At 41.1% G+C, this 24,226-nt stretch overlaps 1 protein-coding gene across 1 annotated transcript in view; it reads right to left on the minus strand.

The window, feature by feature from the left end:
- tyw1 (tRNA-yW synthesizing protein 1 homolog (S. cerevisiae)) overlaps positions 1-24,226 on the minus strand; it is a 72,930-nt gene that overhangs the window by 20,456 nt on the left and 28,248 nt on the right. Inside the window, exons 12-14 of the mRNA XM_074641195.1 lie at positions 17,604-17,781; positions 15,404-15,539; positions 7,470-7,580 (exon numbers count right to left, since the gene is read on the minus strand). Of these exons, the coding sequence (XP_074497296.1) occupies positions 7,470-7,580; positions 15,404-15,539; positions 17,604-17,781 (425 nt within the window). The remainder of the gene's footprint in view (positions 1-7,469; positions 7,581-15,403; positions 15,540-17,603; positions 17,782-24,226) is intronic.

Raw genomic sequence — 24,226 nt, forward strand, 5'->3', positions numbered from 1 at the left:
ACACTTGAATTGATATTAGGCAGCTAAAATACACGTTACTGTTGCTCCCGTCCACAGCCGCTTAACCTCGCCGTCAGACAGCCCTTTTCGACGGGGAACTGAAGCCGCTATGTCGTTCTCTTCAAAGCCACCAGACTACATTCACAAAAACAGTAATTTAACCTTGCAGAACATGGGCGTATACATACAACCCTACTTCAAAAAAACTAACCCTTTCAGTTATTTCCAAACGTAGCACAGCTAACGTTGACTCAGCTAGCGTTCACATTATTCATAACCTTATTGATTAGCTTACTTTGGTAACCTATGTCACTGCTTTTTGCTATTTGAAAAACCTGGACAAGAACACAGACGGCCCTGCCCTTTAAGTTCTCAAATTGGTTTTGTCTAACCAACAGTCCAAACCCAAGAGATGTCCATTTCATTATAATGTAAAACCAGGGAAGCAGCAACTCTTTACACTGGAGAGGATGGAACCACAACCAATCAATTAAGTTGATTATCATAACTGTGATCATATCATGTTATTGTAATCTATTGATCGACAACAGAGGTGTCTATGTGAGGTTCACAGAGGGTTTTTTGTGTGTGTATGCTTCTTGGTATCCATCTTCATATCGTAAAGGACATAAGAAAAATGTCAAGGATTGATGTGTTCTCTCTTTGTGTGATAAAAGGAAGCAGTGCATGAACAAAGTGGAAAATGTGACTGGAGTGTAATTATATTAACATCTCAGTTCCTGCGTAAAGTCTGTGTGTGCTCACCACACCAGCCACATTTGATGGGTGTCTCTGATTACCTGTCCAATCCAATGCTCCCTGCTGTCTTGTTAGTGGTGTGCTCTCTGATATAATGAAATGCCATGTAGTGGTGGATCAATACACACTCCTACTAGAAATCTTTAATAGAAAAGCAAGCAAAGTCTCAGGGGACTACTAAGATTGAGAAGTGTGTGTTTTGTTTTTTTACCCATTAACAGCACATCATAAACCCCGTCATGAAGCCGAGACTCGCTTGAAGCAAGTTGTTGATTGCTTAAGTAGCAATAAAACACACCATGTAAGTAGGCAAGATTAGCTTAATGTAGGGGAAAGAAAGAGAGGAGATAGAGACACATGGGGGTCCTTTAATTGTCACACAGCTGGTCGAATTCATTTTTGCACAGATGGCAAAAAAAAAAAATAGCTTTGACATTTACAACACATGACAAATTTGAGTGCAAGAGCAGAACTGAACAGAATGAACAGAACCGACGGAGGCAGAGAGGAAAAAGATGGAGGGAAGTAAAAGGAGATGACTTCATTGTTAATGAGCATCATTGCACAACAGTGAATAGACATAAGAGACACGGACTAGGTACCATACATTAAAGTATAAAGGATGAACTAATTAATATAACGCGTTAACGCAAATTCGTTTTAACGCCACTAATTTCTTTAATGCAACTTCAGATTTTTAGGTTGTTTTAAAGCTAGAGAGAAGGTACTGGCATCATATGAATCTAGGAAACCTAAAGAATCCACCGGTACCAACCATGACATATAGCTTGTTGAAGGAGGCTAAATAATGCACAAAACTAAATTTTGGAGAGGAAAAACTGCCATTTTCAAAGGGGTCCCTTGACCTCTGACCTCAAGATATGTGAATGAAAATGGGTTCTATGGGTACCCACGAGTCTCCCCTTTACAGACATGCCCACTTTATGATAATCACATGCAGTTTGGGGCAAGTCATAGTCAAGTCAGCACACTGACGGCTGTTGTTGCCTGTTGGGCTGCAGTTTGCCATGTTATGATTTTGTATGCTAAATGCAGTACCTGTGAGGGTTTCTGGAAAATATGTGTCATTGTTTTGTGTTGTTAATTGATTTCCAGTAATAAATATATATATAAATTTGCATAAAGCAGCATATTTGTCCACTCCCATGTTGATAAGACTATTAAATACTTAATACAAATTTCCCTTTAAGGTACATTTTGATCAGATAACGGACTATCATGCATCCACAAGAATAGTCTGGACAGACGGACGGACAACCCGAAAACATAAAGCCTCTGTCCATGGCTGTCGCTGCCGCGGAGGCATAACAAGCTCTTTGGAGAGAGTGACCTGGATGTACTTGAGGACGGACAAAGATGAATACCTCTATCTGCTGGCTGTGTGAGTCTTAAGTCTGCACGATCCTCTGTGTGTTTCTGAGCCTACAAACTGTACAATTTCTATGGTTTGTATCCAGACTGACAACTCAATGAGCCTGGCTGCATCCTGCTGCCCCCTGGCAGTACTGTAAATTACTAAAAAGAGCCTCAGACAGCAAGAAGACAGAGGTTGAATTTGCATGTCAGACTGAAAACCTCTAACAACACATAAAAAACATCAAGACATGCTTTAAAGTTATTTTAATTGCCTGCTTGCCTCTCTTGCTCTGCAGCATTTTCCAGCAACAGACTGTATAGCCAGTCAAATAGAACTGGGCCCATTTCTCTCTGTGCCAGAAACCGCCCAACCTGAGCCCCACATCAAAATAGAAAAAAATAAATAAATGCATCTCCGGGCTGCACAAAGACAAACCTCGGCAAAGGTTCACAAAGATGTTTACAATCATCTCCCAGAAGCATAATCCCAGCTTGAACTGTCACATACTGCAAAGACATTTCACTGGCTGGACAATGGACGGAAAGTGACAAGACAAACAGATGAGACAAACACGCTGCGTCTCCAGTCCGTGCGCACAAGAGGAACTACGGGGATGATTGATGGGAGGAGAGTGAGCTTGTTAGATTTAATATGGGAACTTGCTGACAGGCCAGCAAGATTCCCAAAAACACTTCATTAGTGTGAAAATGAAAAGCACCTTCTTACATAACCCGCCACAAACAACCAACTACACACACACATTTTTGCTTCCTGTTGGCCCTTCAGAAAGTTGGTTTCCGCTCCGTATGCTTCGACCCTGACTGCAGGAACGCCTCATTACAGCACCGGCTCCCTCATCTCATTATTCTGAGTAGAAAACTGCTGCAGTTTTCAGACAGTGCTGAAATAATAGCGTTTTTGTAGAAAGTATGAATATGAATGTTAGTATGAATGTGGCTGTGCCTCCGTTTGCAATGTGATCAGGCAGCAAACTCTGGTTCTGAAAAGTGAAGCCAATGCTGAAGTGCCTTAAACTTGTATTCTTTCTAACAGCCAGCAGGGGGCGACTCCTCTGGTTGCAAAAAGAAGTCTGATTGTATAGAAGTCTCTGAGAAAATGAGCCTACTTCTCACTTGATTTATTACCTCAGTAAACATTGTAAACATGAGTTTATGGTCTCAATCACTAGTTTCAAGTCTTCTTCAATACAGCATGATGTTCATTTAGTAAATTATGGTCCCATTTAGAGTCAAATAGACCATAAAGTAGGAGATGCTTTAGGGCGTGGCTACCTTGTGATTGACAGGTCGCTACCACGGCGTTGTCCGGTCTGGGAGTTGTCTGAAAGTTAATTGTAACGTCGCCTAAAAATGTCTTATTCAGTGTTCAGTTGTACTTAGCTCCACCCTTTCATATCACTTCTGGTTGCAAAAAAAACAAGATAGTGACAACCAAAAAAACAAAGATGGTGACGGTCAAAATGCCAAACTCGAGGCTTCAAAACCGTAATCCACAAACCAATGGGTGACGTGACGGTGACTACGTCCACTTCTTATACTGTATACAGTCTGTGATCAGACTGTTTGATGTGTTTGGTTTGTGCACCCGGTGGCCAAACCTTTGTTCTAAAATCAGCCAAATGAAGGATGCATTTTTATTCTCAATGAAATGTACAAACCCAGGCTGCACAATCCTCCAAATGTGTTGTCTTAATTACACAAAAATATTTTGAAATTTGTCATATAAGTGTGGAGCTGCATGACAGATACATATGATTGGCAATCATAGGATGTGCAAATACAGTGATCCGTTTTGAATGTTAAGCAATCCTTAAAAAAATCCATACAATTTTATTAAAATATGTTAACAATAAGCCACTGAAGTTCCAGTTGTTTAAACATCAGTTCCAAATCTAATGTCATCTTTTCACATTCTGATTAAAGATGAAGAAAACCCCACTCGATGCTTTTTTCATCAGTGTGAACTGCAAGCTCAGGAGGGCTTCACTATCTTGAGGTGAGGGTGTTTCATCTTCACCGCTTTGCCTTTCTGTTTACAGTGCTGCTAACTGATAATCTGCAGATAGTGCTAAAGTGTCCAGTGTGAACAGCTAAATCAATAGGCTGCTCGAGGCTACAACATTATTACTTCCAGTCTTGTATGCGCCTGCACATTTTCAACAAAATAAGTTGGCTCGAAACTAATTCTGGTGTGCTCTTATTTCTGCACCATCAGCACCGAGATACAACACCAGAGGAAAAGAATATAGAGCATACAAACAAGTTGCTCCTGCTGCTTTTCAGAATAAAATGCATGATTAAATGCATATTTTCAATGAAATATTAATGAAGCAGTGTAATTATATTTCATCATTATTCTCTCTCTCTCCCTCAGAGATGATGGCACTTCAGATGCAGATGTTAAGGATGTGCATTGCGCTTCAATTCTGTTTTTGTGTTTTCATCTGAACAGAGATTTTTTTTTAAAACCTTGCTTGTGTGGACAGGATTTTTTTTTGGAGAACGAAGGAGGAAAAACGCTGTTTACCCGTGTAATACCCGTATACGTGTGGACTAGGCCTTAGACTGAGCTCTCCACCACAGTGATCAAAACACCAAATTAACAATGTCTTCCATTTGTTATTCCTTCCTTTAATTTGTCACTCATCTGTATCTGGGATAAGATAATGTTGGCTGACGTATCATGTGGACTCTACTGCTCTCCCTCATGCCTCTCTGGTGAGGTGTCTTTGAGCGATGCACTTAACACTGAACTGCTCCTCTTTGCTGCTGGATAAGAGTGTGCTTGTACTGGGCAGCTCCCAGGTGTGATTCTGTGAGCAGGCTGCTGAAAAAGACTCATTCAGTTCAGTAAACCAGCCTGGAACAAATGAAGGTTAAAGTTAAGGTAATAACTGCAGTAGCTGGGAGCAGTGGGATCGCAGTGGAGACTGGCCAGTGATGGATCTCTGCTACCAGGTAGTGCAGGAATGAGAGGATTATGAATGAATTCCCCTGTGAGCAGGGGCTCCATGTGGGAAGAGGTGCTTCATGAATGTTAACTAAATCTGTGGGAAGCCTTTCACCTCTTCTTTTACCTTCATAGCAGGATGTTTAGAATGAGGGACGCATGTAATGGGACACACAAGACGATGGATGAGGGCTGTGTACAGGATGAGGTCTGACAAATGAGCAGACCACCTGTTCAAACCAATTAGCTCGCACCCCTGCAGTGGAATGAAAATAGAATACAACTGAATCTCAACTTCAAAGGTCAGGGTTCTTTCATATCTCTGCTATCTGAGGAGGAGACAATTAATTGTGCTGGCCTAATTTGTATCTAGAGTCTAGACACAGTTTAATAGGAACAGAGAATAAACTGCACCAGACAGCAAATTCAAGTACAGTTTCTTACCGTGACGAGACAGAATTCATTATCTAAACAAAGAACAAAAAGCGTCTAGTCGGTTTATTTCCCTTTGAGAGCAGTATTTTATGTTCAAAGGCAAAATAAACTAAAAAAGGTGGAAGAAGTGTACTACACGCAGAACCCTAAATGAATCTGGTAGTTTTGCCCACATCCTCTAACTCCTGTTTCCAGGATAATTGAAATGCTCGCTCGCACTTCAGCTCATAAACTTTGTCTGTAGCCGCTGCCATTTTCTTGTGAGTGCCTGATCGGTACTGCGAGAGGAAGGAGAAGGAATCAGCACGGCTCACTCCTTAGCTACCTCCATCATCAGCTCCAGAAAAAAACAATGCATTTAATTATTTTTTTACCACTTGCCTGACTGGGCAAGTGAGTTGCTACATTTACTTGCCTGACATGGCATTTTACTTACCCCCGGGCACGCAGGCAAGCCTTACTGTTAAGCCCTGGTAAAGTTACGAACCCTGTAGTTTGGGTGTAACCAAGACAATGTCTCTCTGCAGCCTCGCCCCTCACAAAAAAGTGTATAATAAAATCTCAGTGAATTAGGTGAAGAAGGTTCTGTCACTTAGAGAGGGGGGCTGGATCTACTGCTGCTGCTGTCACTACTACGACTACTACTACTACTACTACTGCCACTGTTATTATCACCGGAATCATACCTGGATGTGATGCACTGAATAATGAACACAGACTGAGGCGAGTTTGTCACTGTGACAACAGTAGCTCAGACTATTAATGTGTCTGCCAACTGTGACAAGGTCGATGCGGTCCACGGCCCGCCGTTCCAGTGAATTATGACACTTATCTAGTGACAGTTAGTATATGGACACAACTTCTGGCTACATAAATCCTGCAGGGTGTTAGCACAACAGCAGTGTTGGTGTTTGGCACAGAATAACTGTACATGTCTTTTTATCTGTCAGAGCATTTTCATCTGAGGGCAACTAACAATTTATCAAACACCACAATGACCCTTTGGCAAGAAAGCTGAATATTCATATTTGAACTTATTTGGTAGGTGGAAAAGCTTAAATCCCTCACCAACAAAGACACCCAGAACTTAATCACACACTCAAAGAACAAACCATTTACCGATAACGTCAATAATTCATAAAGTTAAACAAACATAACTTTGTTTGCACGCAAAAGGACCTTGAAGTTCTTCAATAATAGAAAGCTTTAAAGAGATAACAAAAGTATTTTTGGCTCTTTGTGAGAGTTATCTCGATCTCTAATAGATCTGCTGTGGCTCTTTCATTTGAGATAAAACAAAAATTAGAAGTGATACATGACTTGAAGGAAGTTCAGCTTTCAGTTTGGATATCAGGTTGTTTGTTCAGCCTGTTCTCTTGATGTAGAAACTGGTGGAGCGCCAGAGAGACGAGCCAGGAAGACGACGATTCGTTTTCATTTTAAATATTTAGGTACGTCCGGGGCTGCTGAACAAACTTAATACAAATGTTTCCCATTAAATTGCCATTTATTTCTACTTGTTTTCTTTCAGCTGGGAATACAGTAACACTATATATCTGAGACAAAGGCAGTCCCTTAAATAATGTAGACTGTAGATGATGTGTATGTGGAAGGAGATATCATATGCCAGGAGTTTCTCTCAAAAGACTTATTGCTGGCCTGGTGGCCGGTGCTACTGGCTCATTTGCTTTTAGAAAACTCATTAATGAGGAGAAAATGTGAAAGGCTTTGCTATTAGGAGGCTTCACTCCGCACACATCAAAGCTCAGCACAGAACAATAATGTGTAAACAGAGACACCAATAGAGGAATAAAAAGAAATCTGGCACAAGGATGAAGACAATAATTACACCGTTAAAATGACTCATAAATAAGACATCAACTGAGAGGGGAAAGAGAAAACACAAGAAGATATAAAGATCCCTTACCTTGACCTCAATGAAGTCCGGCTGGCCCAAAGCAATGAGCTCCGAGTAGGACTGCATCTCCTCCACGTTCCAGGCCTTCACCAGCGTCAGTCTGTACACCGTCCTCTGTCTCTGGATGGACAAACAGAGGTTGGAGATTGATGGAAAGGGTCAAAGAGTGAGGGCATAAACATGACATTGTTTTCTGTATTCCTCTTCGTAAACAACCACATTCAACAAAGACATTTCATTTACGTATTAATCAAATTGTTCACACACACAAAAAGCCGAATGCAAGTATTGTTCAACAGCGACGCATTCTGAGCCAACAACACATTTTTAAAGAAGATTTAAATATTAGTAAAAAGCCTCGTCTTTATAGCGGAATTCACACCGTTTCTTGGACACTGTGTTAAACCAGATTTAGATTAGGTGTTATAACAGTGAGTGCTGCCATAAGCTAGGTGTTTAGGATGAGCTGGTCCAATCATCATCTTAAATAAAACAATTCAACAAACAAAGCAAAGAAAAAGCTTCATAACACACTTGATTGAGGCTCATACTGTCATTCTGTTTGGAAATGAAAAAGGTCAAAAGGTCATTCAAATCAGGGAAAATAAGCGTTGTCTATTGGTGCACATTAGTATAAAATCACTAGGCGTCACTATCACGATCACTTTCACAGTTCAGCCTAGTCGCACGAAAAGGCGTGTGAATGACACGATAAATGCACAAGGGAAAAGTGCGTAATAAGAATGCCATTCTTACTTTCACGCCATGTAGTCTGTACTGACTGCAATGTAATGACGCAGAATAAAAGGGGTGAAGGACCGCTAATGGCGAGTAGGAGTAGATGTGGATGGGTCCAACAAACGCAGGGCTTTCGACCAGGAGACCGCTGTTCGAGACCCGTGTTTTGTTTTTTAAGTTGCGTTAGTGAAGTTGGTCACATATGGTATGGTAGTGACGCTTGTCGTGTATTTTCTGTACTGATGTTACGCTGTTTACGTACATATTTTACTTAGTTTACATACTTATTTCAAGGCCAACCGTGATGTTTTTCCTAAATCTAACGGAGTGGTTTTGTTGCCTAAACCTGCCCCCGTAACCTTTGTTGCCTCCTGCTGGTAGACCTTCATATACACGTGTAATATTCACACCTCAGCGAGGCAAAACGTGACATGCTATCCTCTGGTGGATCGGGGGTATTTATTACACCCTTTGGCGTGATAACTTGTTGCACAGATTATGCTGATAACTTATTTTAAATTCAAACTCAAATTTCTGCACTTATCCTCGTTTAAATCAATGACCATGGCAGTTTGTTGGCACCAACATCTGTCCTCCACAGGCAACACAGCTGCTCACAGATGTCCTGTCAGCCACCCACTTTCTGTCTGAATTATAACAGAGCGGTTAGGGGAAGCTCTGCGTGTTTACTAATGCTCTAACAACTGCTGCGCTGCGTTGCACATGTTAAGGATTTCCCAAGTTGATCTGAAGGATGAAGATCAGAGCCAATCCAGGCATTTTTTTTCATGAAATAGTATCGACTATGTGACACCTTTTCCAATTACATTTCCAATGCTTTGTTTACTCTAGGTACACCAGCTGTCAAAAATGTCTCAAACCTTCACTACTGGAACTCCGAGGGAACAGGGAGGGAGCTGTGTATTGGACAAAATCAAAAAAAGAGCAACCAGCACCTTCAAGAAAGGATGTGGAAACACCCACTTTGAGCCTCACAACGGCTCTTCAGAAAACTACGGGTGATGTCACGGAGCCTACGTCCACATTTCATACAGTCTATGGGTGCACCACTTCTCTAAAGGGCTCTGTTTTTATAATTCAAAATTGCATTTGAACTAAACAAACAGGAGTTTGATTATTAGGTAAAAGGAGGTTATTATATAGAAATAAAATATATAGAGATTTGAATCGAGGTCAAGGCCAAAAGAACTTGATCGACATCACTCTTATACAGTACATGCTCAGTTAACTTTCCCTGGGTAAATAAAGTAGTGAAAAAAGCCCTGCTCACAGTTCAATGGTGTAGATTCAGGCTATTGTTGTTGCTGTACAGCAGCAGAAAGAGGATTATTGAGGATGTGATGGAGAGGAATAAAGACGGGGAAAGACGGGGGGATGAAAGAAGGGGAATGGGGAGGACAGAGGACACGAGAGACGGATAATACAAAGACAAGTCAATGACAATGGGAGAAGAGAGAGCGCTCTCTTCCTCATTTCCTCCCTCTCTCACTGGAAGGTTATCTATAACACTGGGTCCTTTCAGCCCAGTAGGGAAGTGGATAATTGGCCAGTGGAAGCAGGGAGGTGAGGTATTTCAAGCTGCCTCTATTCCAAATCCGACACTGAGGCACAACTCCATCAATTCCCCAAGCGCACCGTCGGGGAGGCCAGGTGGAGGAGAACAGAGAGGGATAAGCGCTAAGGAAGGATGGAGATAGAGCCCACCATGAAATGGAGACTTAGGAATATGGAGCGGAGACGGGGGAGACCGGAGGGGGGTTGATGGGGACAGAACAGGAGAGCTTATTTTTGGAAACTGGGAAGTTGCACACAGGCAAACCATATTGTCACACTGACATGTACATGTGCAAACCAGCCCAGCTCCCATATAAACTGCATTCTCAATTACGTTTGTCTTTTATGTATCACCTTTAGTCTGCGGATGAGACATTTGGTGTCGCTGTATTGTTGTCCGGGTGGAAACAGTAGCGATTATACACGCTGTACAGTGCCAGAAACAAGTTGAGATAATGAAAAGGAAAAAAAAAAAGGTATGAAAATTGGTCATAAATCGGGAGAAATACGGGGGAATTGTGACCCTGCAGGAAACCGGGAGAGGGAAATGAAAAACGGGAAATTGGGAGGGTTGGCAAGTATGATGCTGAGGCAGGAAACCTCGATATCATTAGACATTTGTTTGACACCAATTATAGAAGCAACTCTTAAGATTGACGGCTCCCGTAACTGTCAGACTGTGATGCAGTATGGGAAATAATGAGATTCCAGTGAGTATGCAGTGAATGTGCCAGCGGGCAAAAGTGTCAGTTTCTGGTCCAGCAGGACTTTTCTGTCACCCATCTGCCTGAGACTGGATTAACCTTTAGTCACTTAGAGGGTGGGAAACCAATGATACTAACATCCCCATAATCGCCAGTTGTTTGTCTGAATGTAGGTTATCATAAATACGGTCAGATAGAAAACTTGCCAAACACTGTAAGACGTTTGCTCTGAATTTTGTACAGTAGTCGATATTGAGGAGGCAGTATATGAGGATGTATGCAAACAGTTCAGGGTCTATAAAATGTGCTGTAATGATATATCTCTTACGATGCTATTGATTTATGTATTTCTAAGATGCAGCTGTTATTTTGCTCACCCCTGCAGTTACCTCACACTGTCGGCGTGTGGTGAAAACGGTGATTTTGATGCAATCAGAGCGCAATGATCCATCGCCAGTGTTTGGCTTCGAGCCGTGCACCTCAGGCTGAGTGGTAATGAATTTGTCTATAGTTTGCTAAAGCATTAAACAAGAGGAAGTCAGCCCATTACAGATAGGTGTAATAGAGGCTCCCTCTGAGAGACTTCACAGCCCACATCTTTCTCAAGGTCGTTCCGCCGGTGCACCCAAGCACCATTTTTTTTTCAGGCGGCTGGATGCAGGCTGTGATGATGGACTTTCCCATCTGCTCGCGAATGATGAAAACGCGTGCAAGGTTACTGGATGCACTTTTTTTGTGGACATAGATCATCCTGGATGTTTTCATTCTTAAAGTTGTGGCAGTGGCATTATGAAGCCAAACTGTTCAAAGGTTTGAAGTGCTCTCTGTCATTTACTGCCATCTTGCTGTCATCGTATAGGATAAATATAGAGGACATCTCAATCTGTGGTTTCTGGGAGGACTCAATCAGGCTTTTCATCGGCTGCTCTGAGTCACTCAAAACAATAAAAAAAACATGAGTCGGCACAGGAGGTAAGAATCTGCCACTTCCAACACTCTGACAGTGAGATGGAGATAAGAGATTACTTTTGTTAAAAATCACCACAACTGCATATTTGTATTCACAGTTTACCAAGAAATGAACTTGTGTTGACAAGATCTTCCGTTGTTGTGTCAGGACATTTTCAGGGCAGGGCGAGACATTAGTTTAAAAATGGATTGTCCTATAGACAAAGTTTATTTTCTATTCAAAGGTTTAATCACATAAAAACATTACCTGTCACCAATCCTCCAAACCTATCGAGGTATGCAAAGAAAAATAAAGTCTCGCAGTCCCTAGATTTGAGTCAGATTTTTTTTGTTTTTATCAGAAATAACTTGCGTCCGACAAGCACTTAAATAAGAAAGTCTGGTGGTGAGCAGCATCCCTCGTCTGCTTATCAACGACCGTATACAACACAATCTCTCAAGCAAAGTCAGTACATAGCCGGAGCGGAGACAACAAGAAACCACGACAAAAACAGACCATTACGGAGTACAATAGCACAGAATATCAACGTGATGCTTTCCAGTTATGGCTGATGAGAGGAACTTCTTGCGTAAACGATGTGTCCTGTGTTTTCTCACTTTGTGCCACTGAAAGGTCACTAACAATGCACCCCACGCCCTCTTATCACATCCTCAGGTGTTGAGGAAATGACCCAAAATTCCTATCTGGGCTCCAATGATCTATTCCAAAATGAATGTGCACTTCATGTTGAGTTAATATAGGATACCAATTTGTGTATACTTTTGAAGGCTTTACATCTCTCCTCATGATATATGAACAACGTTGCACTGCTGTTGAATATGTAGTCCTGTCACTTTGAAGTAAAATGAATAACACATATTTACTGGACCAATTTTCTGGGATGTTTTGAAACCTCGGATCAAAATACTAAAAGGCTTTCCTTTAACAGTTATGCCAATTCTGAAGATAACACGGGCAAAAACTGTGAGGAGAAGGAGAAGGAGAAGGAGAAAGTGAAGGAGAAAGTGAAGGAGAAGGAGAAGGAGAAGGAGAAGGAGAAAGTGAAGGAGAAGAAGAAGGAGAAGGAGAAGGAGAAGGAGAAGGTGAAGGAGAAGGACTAGGAGAAGGAGAAGGAGAAGGAGAAGGAGAAGGAGAAAGTGAAGAAGAAGGAGAAGGAGAAGGAGAAAGAGAAGGAGAAGGAGAAAGTGAAGGAGAAGGAGAAGGAGAAAGTGAAAGTGAAAGTGAAGGAGAAGGAGAAGGTGAAGGTGAAGGAGAAGGAGAAGGAGAAAGTGAAGGAGAAGGAGAAGGAGAAGGAGAAGGAGAAGGAGAAAGTGAAAGTGAAGGAGAAGAAGAAGGAGAAGGAGAAGGAGAAGGACTAGGAGAAGGAGAAGGAGAAGGAGAAGGAGAAGGAGAAAGTGAAGAAGAAGGAGAAGGAGAAGGAGAAGGAGAAAGTGAAGGAGAAGGAGAAGGAGAAAGTGAAGGAGAAGGAGAAGGAGAAAGTGAAAGTGAAGGAGAAGGAGAAGGAGAAGGTGAAGGTGAAGGAGAAGGAGAAGGAGAAAGTGAAGGAGAAGGAGAAAGTGAAGGAGAAGGAGAAGGAGAAGGAGAAGGAGAAGGAGAAGGAGAAAGTGAAAGTGAAGGAGAAGGAGAAGGAGAAGGTGAAAGTGAAGGAGAAGGAGAAGGAGAAGGAGAAAGTGAAGGAGAAGGAGAAGAAGGAGAAGGAGAAGGAGAAGGAGAAAGTGAAAGTGAAAGTGAAGGAGAAGGAGAAGGAGAAGGAGAAGGAGAAAGTGAAAGTGAAGAAGGAGAAGGAGAAAGTGAAGGAGAAGGAGAAAGTGAAAGTGAAGGAAAAGGAGAAGGAGAAAGTGAAGGAGAAGGAGAAGGAGAAAGTGAAGGAGAAGGAGAAGGAGAAAGTGAAAGAGAAGGAGAAGGAGAAGGAGAAGGAGAAGGAGAAGGAGAAGGAGAAAGTGAAAGTGAAAGTGAAGGAGAAGGAGAAAGTGAAGGAGAAAGTGAAAGAGAAGGAGAAGGAGAAGGAGAAGGAGAAGGAGAAAGTGAAAGAGAAGGAGAAGGAGAAGGAGAAGGAGAAAGTGAAGGAGAAGGAGAAAGTGAAGGAGAAAGTGAAGGAGAAGGAGAAGGAGAAAGTGAAGGAGAAAGTGAAGGAGAAGGAGAAGGAGAAAGTGAAAGTGAAAGTGAAGGAGAAGGAGAAGGAGAAAGTGAAGGAGAAAGTGAAAGAGAAGGAGAAGGAGAAGGAGAAGGAGAAGGAGAAAGTGAAGGAGAAAGTGAAGGAGAAAGTGAAGGAGAAGGAGAAGGAGAAGGAGAAAGTGAAAGTGAAAGTGAAGGAGAAGGAGAAGGAGAAAGTGAAGGAGAAGGAGAAGGAGAAAGTGAAGGAGAAAGTGAAGGAGAAGGAGAAGGAGAAAGTGAAAGTGAAAGTGAAGGAGAAGGAGAAGGAGAAAGTGAAGGAGAAAGTGAAGGAGAAGGAGAAGGAGAAGGAGAAAGTGAAAGTGAAAGTGAAGGAGAAGGAGAAGGAGAAAGTGAAGGAGAAGGAGAATAATCCTATCAAAATTAATAAAATAAAATTAATGGAAGTAATGAAGCGGGGCAAAATTTCCAGGGGATAATTAGTTCTCCACCTAATTACAGACTCCAAAAAAAAATCAACATTCAATACAATTTGTGTACTTTGATGCAGAGGCGAGGTAATTAAATAGACTTGATCAAGCTTGAGGTAATGAGCTATTCTGACCTGGGAAAACATACCAACACACACCCACACGCACACTGCTTCATGGCCACTAAAACAATCACAGCGTTCTTATTTACAGTGATGTCGAGGTTACTTCAATTGAACAGAGTGCAAAAGTGTAACCTTCATCCATGAAAATAGTTTTGGTTAGTTGTCACAGTGTAAAAGTGTAAAGCTGCCATTTATAAACACAAGTGTGCTCAACAGCACGAGGTAACAAAAAATGCTTTCAGATCTTTCTAACTCGCAACTTTTCTTTAAAGGTCCCATATTGTAAAAAGTAAGATTTTCATGTCTTTTATATTATAAAGCAGGTTTAAGTGCTTTATAAATACTGTGAAAGTATCGAAGCGCTCAATATACGGAGAAATACACACAGCCCGTATTCAGAAATTGTGCGTTTGAAACAAGTCGTTAGGATTTTTGTCCATTTGTGATGTCACAAATCTACAATATTTAGACCATTTCACAGTTTTAAACGTAAACATTCTAAATGTGTCCCAGTTTATTCCTGGTTGCAGTGTATGTTAATGACATCCGCTGACAGGATGTAAACATGGACCCAAACTGTTGCCAGGCAATGCAATTCTGTTGCAATTCCTTTGAAATGCACTAAAATGGAGCGTTTCAGACAGAGGGTAAATACAGGCATATTCAGGCAGACAGTATGAGGAAAATAAAGTTTTTTTTGAAAATTACAGCATGTAAACATGTTCTAGTAGAAACATAAAATACAAGTATGAACCTGAAAATGAGCACAATATGGGACCTTTAAGTAGCGTTAAATATCAAGTCCTGGGTTTTGCAAGCTTACCAAACATGAGAACAACAAGTGGAACTCTGGAGGCTTGAGTAATGTATGAACAATATATGTCAAACTCTTAGTCCAGGGTGCTGCACAAAACTGTTTTTGAGCCAAGTACAATGTTACTATCAAAACCTGCTGATAACACATTATTTATATATTATTAATTATGATTGTGAAGCCAACCGCAAACTTAAAGAAATCAAATGAGTCATTTATCTTGTAGAGGATGTGTGCTCACACTCTGCACGGTTCAGGCAGAAATGCACGGCTTTAGCATTTTGCAGCTGTAGAGCAATTCTTTTACTGTATTTATACAAGTAAATTTGACGGACATATTCTTTTGGAGCAGCATCTTACTTCACAGTAACATACAATTCAACCTCTTGTTCACAAGCTGACCTCTTTGATTATCTGGCTGGAAAGCGAGCTTACCTTCTCTCCCAGGGCCCGGAGGCTGTCCAGGAAGCGAGGCCAGAAGTCCTTGAAAAGTGGTCGGTCAATCTTCTTCAGACTGTCTTTGGTGCTGGCGTCCACGCTAACATACAGCTGGGTAACTGGAACCAGGGTCCTGGAAATGATGGAACATATGTATGAGAAATGAGGATGATACTGATCCAGTTTGAGAGAGAAAGAGAGTCTGATAAAAAAAAAGGTAGTACAAAACCTAGAGAGCATTTGATAAAAAAAATTAGAACAAAAGCAAAACAAAAAAGAATATATTTAAAATTCAAGAAGTTAGTCACCCTCAATGTCTTGAAACCTTTACACACTCCCAAGAGACGTGTATTTCTGTCAGCTCTCTGAAGCACACAGTTGTACTTGATTCAGTAATTACATGCAACAACAAAGTCAAACACTCCATGTGGTTGTGCTAAAAGCAAAAATGTCATTAACTCTGGTACAGCTAAGAAGCTGTGCACTATCCCTGTCAAATAAATAAATAAATCATCAACAATACAATAGATATCAGCTTTAACATGCTGTTTTTTATTACACGGTAATCATAGACCATGTTTATAGCTTATTTGTAAATTGTACATTTTTATTATTTTATTCTAACGTTTTTATCTATTCTTTTGTCTGTTATATAGTTTGTCTTGCACCAACAAAGCCAAAGAAAATTCCTAGTGTATACCTCTTACACCTGGCAATAAACACCTTTCTGATTCTGATTCTGATTCTGATAGACCATCACCGTGACGTCACCCATTGGTTTGCTGTTTTGAAGCCTCGAGTTCGGTATTTTGGCCGTCGCCCTCTTGGTTTTTTGCAACCAGAAGTGACACCAGAGGGTGGAGCTAAGTACAACTAACCGAACGCTGAATAATACATTTTTAGGCGACCAAAAAGGTTATAATTAACTTTCATGAGCTGAAAACACACTGTGAAAGGGTTAATGTTGTAAGACAAAAACACGGACAACTCCCAGACCGGACAACGTCGTGGTAGCGACCTGCCAATCACAAGGTAGCCACGCAGGTAGCCCCTGCTTTATGGTCTATTTGACTCTCAATGGGACCATAATTTACTAAATGAACATCATGCTGTATTGAAGAAGACTTGAAACTAGCGATTGAGACCATAAACTCATGTTTACAATGTTTACTGAGGTAATAAATCAAGAGAGAAGTAGACTCATTTTCTCATAGACTTCTATACAATCAGACTTCTTTTAGCCAGCAGAGGAGTCGCCCCCTGCTGGCTGTTAGAAAGAATGCAGGTTTAAAGCACTTCACTTCTCAGACTCGGAGGTTGCCCACTGATGGTAATGTTGCCTCGAAAACAAGTTTGGCAAGTTGTTCTTATACTTCACACACTATATATACACTGTACATGTGATGGAAAACAAAGGCATGTCAGAGGGGAATACTGTACAGCTACAGTGTTGTGTTGACTAGAAGGGAATAATGACCCTCTGAGGTCACTTCAGTACATTTCCAAAACTTTTCCTGCATCTAAAGTACAAAGCAAAGAAAGGTGAGTGTGTGTGTGTGTGTGTGTGTTTGTTTGTGAGTTGTTTATCTGTTGCACATGAAGCCATCTGCGGTGGGATTTCCTTTTATGAATTTTTTATACAGCTACTGTAGGTGCATAATGTACGTGCCTCTAGGAGCTGTGCCTGTGTGGTGAACTCCTGTCAAAGAAACACTGACAGAGCCTGAAGACCTGAACTTGTAGCATTTCAGGGAAGTTGTATTGGGCAACTCACAGCGAGCATCATCTACACAATAACTATTGTATTGATTGTGCTCCTCAAAAAGCACTGAAAGTTGAATTTGACAATGTATTGTAAAGTATTGCTGACTTTTATGTTTTGAGCCTAACAAACAACTCCAATCGACATCATTGTATTGCGTCCTCCTTGTTAAAGGACACACAGCACTCATAATTGTGGAACCTTTGATCCTTCCTGCTGCGACACACTACTCCCTACTTTCCAATTCATCCCCCCAGACTTCAAAGAAAAGCGCTTGCAAAGGCAGGGAATAAAAATATACTACAGAAACATAATGAGCCAGAACAGATCGGCTGGAGTGTATATTTTGAGAGGAGAAAGAAATAGTAAACACCCACACAAGCAAGCTGTGTGTGTGTGTGTGTGTGTGTGTGTTTGTTTTGTTTTGTTTCCTACCTGATTTCCTGTGGGAACTGTGCATTGGTGACCAGGAAGCTGGAGATGCGGTGAGAGTGGAGGAGGCGGATGAACGTGTTGATTTCGGGGTACATGATTGGCTCCCCCACCAAGGAGAGGGCGCAGTGCTTGGCTGCCAAGCCCTCCTCGTACCGCTCGGGCTTCACTCCAGGGACACCTGGAGGGAGAGAGGTCAGTGGATCAATAGATGGTCGTTCTGATGTCTCCAAGCTATACAATGAGGGGCCTCACATGTGGAAGCATAAATTAAAACAGCACCAATGTATAAAAAGGGGAAGCATGTGGTCAGGCTATGAAGTGAAGTCAAACTGAGTAATTATATACAACTATATAGGCGAAAGAGAGACATGTGGTGCTCGTGAAAAATGAGCCGAGGAGAGGAAAGACAGTGAAAGTTCGAGCTTTGGGAGTCGGGCCCGAAGCCCAGTCTCTCTCTCTTTTACTCCCTCTCTCCTTCTTTCCACTGGGTGGTCTTGGACCCGATGTTTAGTAGATCTACCAGCACAGACTACAGGGTGCTGTAAAAAATACGCTCAGCATAAGTTCCTGAGTATTAGGGACGATGAATGTTATAAAGTTTAATAGACTATTGATATTAAACTTTAAGGGCCCTATTTAAACGATCTATAGGGCACGGTTTAAAGTGCATTTAGGGCGTGTTCAACTCCACTTTGCTAGATAAATAGTGCATAATCTGGGCGCAAAGTAAAGCACAGGGGGCAAAGGGGTTGTATTTAGTGTTGTAATTAATGAAAGGCATAGAGTCTCATCTCCCATTGCCTTTGAAAGCCAGGTGTGCCTGCATCGGGCACAATGTTATTTAAATGGTGGCTTTGGCAACTCTATGGGAGCAGTGGACCGTCTGCCTCCGCTGTCTCCCGAGCTGCTGCATGTCCCTGTGTGTTTAACAACCTGCCTATGTAGGTGCATCCTACTGTCTGAATAATGCACCCTTTCAATAGCATGAAAATACTGCACCAGGTTTTTGTTGGTCAATGGTGCAATCACTTTCTGCTGCCTCAAGATAGCAATGTGCCAAAACAATGCACCTGACCACACCTCATTTTAAGACCAACACGCCCAATGGCACACAGATAGGCTCAAGTACATTTGCTGGTTACACAACGTGGGCGCTGGGCGTGAAAATGAAAACTGCGTTGGTCTGACAGTTGCACTGCGAGACGCTTTGCGCCTGATGTAAGATAGGACCGTAAGAGTACTAAATTTAAAGAATTAAAAAAGGAAAACTATTTATTCATAGTAACAGTTGAATAGACAACTAGGAAGCTTTAAACACAGTACAAACCTCAGCTATAGGAAACAGACATTGCTGTGAATTAGATTGATTTCTTGACCAAATACCACAAATTTAAGAGAGAGGAATCAAGTCTCAGTTTTCATTTAGTTATAGTTACGCCAAAGGAAATGGTGATCGAGGAAAGTCCACATTTGGATCACGACCATAGCCCACCAAATTTACAAATATACGAGCAAAATTAGATTAATGAACACAACCACATGGGACAGGAAAAGAGCCGAAGAGATGATGGAAGTCTTTAGTTGGATATGTAGATATATAGAACCTGTGATTTTGAGATGAAGCCTGCTTTCTGCTGAAGTATTAAATGCTTTATGACATTGCAAGAATTTGATGGGAGACTGGGAATAAACAAGTAGTAAAAGCTAAGGGTGAAAAAGTTTCATACACTGTCATGGGGATTTAATGTGATATTGCTGCAGCTACAGCAGATGCCATTTAATTTAAGAGTTCATGCAGTGACTCTTAATTAAATAAAACTTTGGCCTGTTGCCTTTATAACACCGTCTATGAATTATTGATAGGTTTGCATCATATTGTATAGTTGAACCACACAAAGCAACTGTTACCTTTCAAGGACAAATCACATCCTGCAACAGCTGCAAAGACGTCAAACAACAAAAATGTCCCTGAAGAGAAAATCCCACTGAACTCTGTTCGTAACAGCTGAGAGGAGGGTGGGTGTGTGTTAAGTGTATGAAACCTCATTAAATGTATATATATTAAGGTATTAATGATGTCAAACTCCATTACATTCTCACATAATTCCCTCCTTTGAGGTCATTTTGGGCGCTCTCTCTTTCTGGAGTGGATCACACCGATAAAAATGAAGTCTATCAGCGAGGACGTGTGGCTCTATTACAAGTTGTGTAATTATGGGTTACTCAATTAGAAGCCCTAGAATTGATTCAAGGGAAGACAACTATTATCAAAGACCTTCGATGTCCTCTGGACGTGACCTGCATTACCTATGGTCAGACATCAAGACTCACAGAAGATGGTTAAGACGTCGTTATCCTTCGTCTCCTTCTTTAATTTGTGTGAGTCAGGAAACACTTCCTAGTGGTATTGCTTGGTGTCTACTCTCAATGCATTCACTTGGTAAAATTAAACAAGGACATGGATGCTTGGATGGAAGTACAGTATGCATGACTGGAGTGTGTCATTTTAAAAAGTGCTGTGTTGTTGTAGCTGAGAGAATCACTGAGCAAAATATTTAATTCATAAGTTGACTTAGCTGCGAAAGAACATCACCAAAGCTACTTCCTGCACATATACAAACGTACAGACATATATTAGGCTTGTGTGAATTTCATCATATTGCTGAGAGCACACTGCCAACCAAAGAGCATATACTGTACATACTGTATTATATCCTAAGTATTGATCAAGTTAAAATATACGATCATATAAACAATCTAATCAAACTAACATTTTATAGTTTAACGTGATCCCCAATCACACAGAGCACATTTTAGCAGCCTGGGGCGGATTTTTGTAATTGTTTTCAAAGAGAGTGATGCGTTTTGCTCGCTGCTTTTGCGGTGCTGAGCGTCTCATGTTTCTCCACGCTGTGCACCTTGTGTTTTTGCAGGAATGCCCTTCACGCCTCGAGTTGAAAAAAAACTTCAATTCAGAGCAGAAAAGTGCCCGACGACATCGGCGTTTCACCAAGAAGTCTTTCATGTTTTTACGTTACCTGAAGGCCAGCATAGTTCTCCGACACACTTGTGAAATTGCGATTACGTGAGCCGCAGAGTGCAAAACCGTGGTAACGCCAGCCGCCGTCTGACTTCCGTTGCTCCTAAAGTGGCGTTATTATGGTAAGGATGACCTCTGATTGAGGCAAACGGCGTTACTACAGATTTGCACCTGGCGAATAACGTTACCGTAGTCTTGGAAAAGGAGGAGTGAGTGCAGAGGTACTCAGTTGGTTGCAATCTGCAACCACACTGCTAGATGTTGCCATATCCTACACACTGTACCTTTAAGGTAACGTTAGCACTCATTCGGTGGTTGCCGATCAACAAAGTTATCAACAAACGCAAAAAAATTAAAAAGCTATCTGATCGGGTGTCTTCAGTGAAAAAAGGTAGTGCGACCTTGGTCTCTCAAGTTAACAATAAACACACAAGAACATCATTTGACACAACAATCCTTTCTATGCATTCCTTTCCTGCACTCACGCAGCAGGATTCAGTTGTTTATTCCTAGTTTCAGTCATCAAGATCACACTGAAGTTGTCAGGCCCTTCTCCCTGTAAAGACTCTTAGTGACACCTGGCGGGGCAATAAATTGCATTTTTGTTTCACATTTAAAGGTTGACAAATAACTTCTGATTATAAACTGTTGCATGACATTTAAAACTGCTATTTGATGAGACCTTTTGGGCGGTAAATCATCAGGTAGTCGGAGCAGAAACCGACCCGTTTAATCACGCTGTGGGTTTTCAGAGGCATTGTCTGGATAGTTCATTGCTCTAGACACTATAAAGCATATCACTGTCAGTGGTAAGTGGAGTTGAAGGCTGCCTAATCGAATTTTGTAGTGCAACTGGAAAGAAAATTATGGATGATAATGACAATATAGGCTTGTGCTTTGTTCTAGTGTGTTTCTAATTAGACTTGCAAAGCTTTGCTTTGTAGAAACATCTGAAAATGTGCTTCTCTTTATTTTCTGGACAAAACGTCCTAACTGTAATCCCTTTTGTGACTTTCACTTTAAGTGAACTAAGAAGCAGCTTACTGTCAACATATGCTTATGTGCACTATTGTTCCATTATAATAACATCAGGAAATGACATTTTCCATGATGACATGCATTATAATACATTGTGAATAACTGCTCTGAGAATGATATTAGCTATAAAGCAGCCCTTTGAAGAAGATACGTCTCCAAAGCTTTCAGTATTTGGCATCTATATCGTTTCCTGAGTACAATTGCTTCTCTGTTTTATAATGAGATCAGCAGCGACTTTGAGGTTAGAGAGGCAGCCCTCTGACGGTAAGGTCGCAGGATCAAGCCAGGCCTTAAGAATACTTTGGCTGGAGGTACAGTCTTATATGTAGATGTAGATTTTGTATATCTTAAATTTAAGGGTGTGCATTATAGGTGAAATCTTTAAAGAAGGCCACAGTGCCAGTTCCGAATCTCAATGGGCTGCACAGCCACAGTCGTGTCACAAAAACCAAGTGTTAACTTTGCAGCATACCTGTGAAATAATGAACAGGATGTAGTTTGGACTGGGGCAGTGCAAGCGCTTATTGCTGTTCTGCAGCTTTCAAGTGAAATAAGCTCAAAATACAACACTGCTGAGAAGGTGAAATCTATTTTGTGTGAGTGGTGGTTGTTAATTCTGTCTTTTAGTATATCAGTACCACTTTGTGCAGGTCACAACATAACAAATAAATGAAAACAACAAACTATTCGGTGCTGAAATTATTAGTCGATTGACAAACGTTATTCATCAGGCAAAAAACACCAAACATTTGCATGTTACAGCTTCTTAATTGATGAGGATTTGCTGTTTTTCTGTTCTATATCATTATAAATTGAATGTCTTTTGGACTGTTGGTCAGACAAAAAAAAGCAATGTGAAGAATTCGCCTCAGGTTGGTCAGGACATTTAGATTAAATTATTAATTGTTTAATTAAAAAAACTCACCAATAGATTCTTCTTAAAGAACTATAACCATTCGCTGCAGTGAAGATGTTTTTTAAAACCTTGAAAAGGTACAGTGTGTAGGATTTGGCGACATCTAGTGGTGTGGTTGCAGATTGCAACCAACTGAGTACCCCTCCGCTCACTCCTCCCTTTCCAAGACTGTGGTAACGTGGCACGGCGAGTGCAAAACCGTGGTAACGCCGTTCACCTCGCTCAGAGGCCATTCTTACCATAATAACACTACTTTAGGATTAACGGAAGTCAGATGGCGGCTCACGTTACTACAGTTTCAAAAGCGTGTTGGAGAACTACGGTGGCCTTCAGGTAACGTAAAAACGTGATAGTTCTCTCTAGAGCCAGTGTTTGGTTTGTCCGTTCTGGGCTACTGTAGAAACATGATGGACTCCGTGAAGAGGACCCGCTCCCTATGTAGATATGAAGGACTCATTCTAAGCTAACGAAAACACAACCATTCTTAGTTTCAGGTGATTATACACTAATGAAAACATAGTTATGAATATTATATTACATCTCTGCTAAAATGTTACACACTGTTCCTTTAAATCCATCTAGAATACAAACATGTTTTTCAATCAGTACATGTTTGCTTTACTAAATGTTTGATAAATGTGTTACCACCATGTTTTGACAACATTTCTCAAAACCTCTCAAAGAAAAATCTGCTTTGGGAATACTCACAGGATGATCACTAAATTATGTTTTGACTGAGCTCTACTAGCCGGCCGCAGCCAACGCTGGTGGCAGCCAGAAAAAACAAGTCCCAAATGCCAACAGTATTAGTACAAGGAGGACAAATGGAGCCCAAAAATGTAGGTACAGAGCTTCTTCTACATACTGTAATGTCAGATGGGGAAATGAAATTGTGTGTCTGAGCTGAAACGCGACTGATGGGGTAGTATATAGCACAAGGTATGACAAAACAGCAGACAGGACATCAGCACTTTGATCTTCACTCTGCTTCACTAGACATACTGCAGGGTTGTGGGGTTGCAAGAGGTCATGAGCAGTAAACTGAAGATGCAAAGTGTGCATGACAAAGACAATGTGTTTTCAGGAGATGTCATAATAACCAATACTTTGGTACAGAGTCGATGCAAAAATTCTGAAAACGTGACGGTACTCGTTTTACCGTCAGGGCTCGATACTAACAGCATCCCGTCGTCATGGGGACGATAGAAAATGTGTTTGGGATGCAGTAAACTCACTATAATCCCTGATAATGCTTCATTGTGAACAACAAATCTGTGTTGAAATCGACAGGATAAGAGCTAGTTAACTTTAAATGTTAGCTCCGTGCAGGACTGTGCTGCTTACCGGCTGCTAACAGTTAACTAGCTCTCGTCCTGTCGACTTCAAGCGAGACAGGTTCAATTGATTTACATCATGAGTGCGTTTCTATTCAGTAAAAATGAGTATTGGATGAAGGTAAATTCTAACATTATCATGATGTGTTCAAATGTAATCTTGTAAAATGTAGTTTTTGGGCGAGAAACTTGAATAAATCCATTTGTTTGAAGGAGATGTTTTCACAGCAATATAACAATAGAGAGGGAATTATGGCCTGTTTAACTTCATAAGATAAAACAGTATGCAAACGAT

This window comes from Sebastes fasciatus, chromosome 7 (assembly GCF_043250625.1).
Source record: "Sebastes fasciatus isolate fSebFas1 chromosome 7, fSebFas1.pri, whole genome shotgun sequence".
Lineage (NCBI taxonomy): Eukaryota > Metazoa > Chordata > Actinopteri > Perciformes > Sebastidae > Sebastes > Sebastes fasciatus.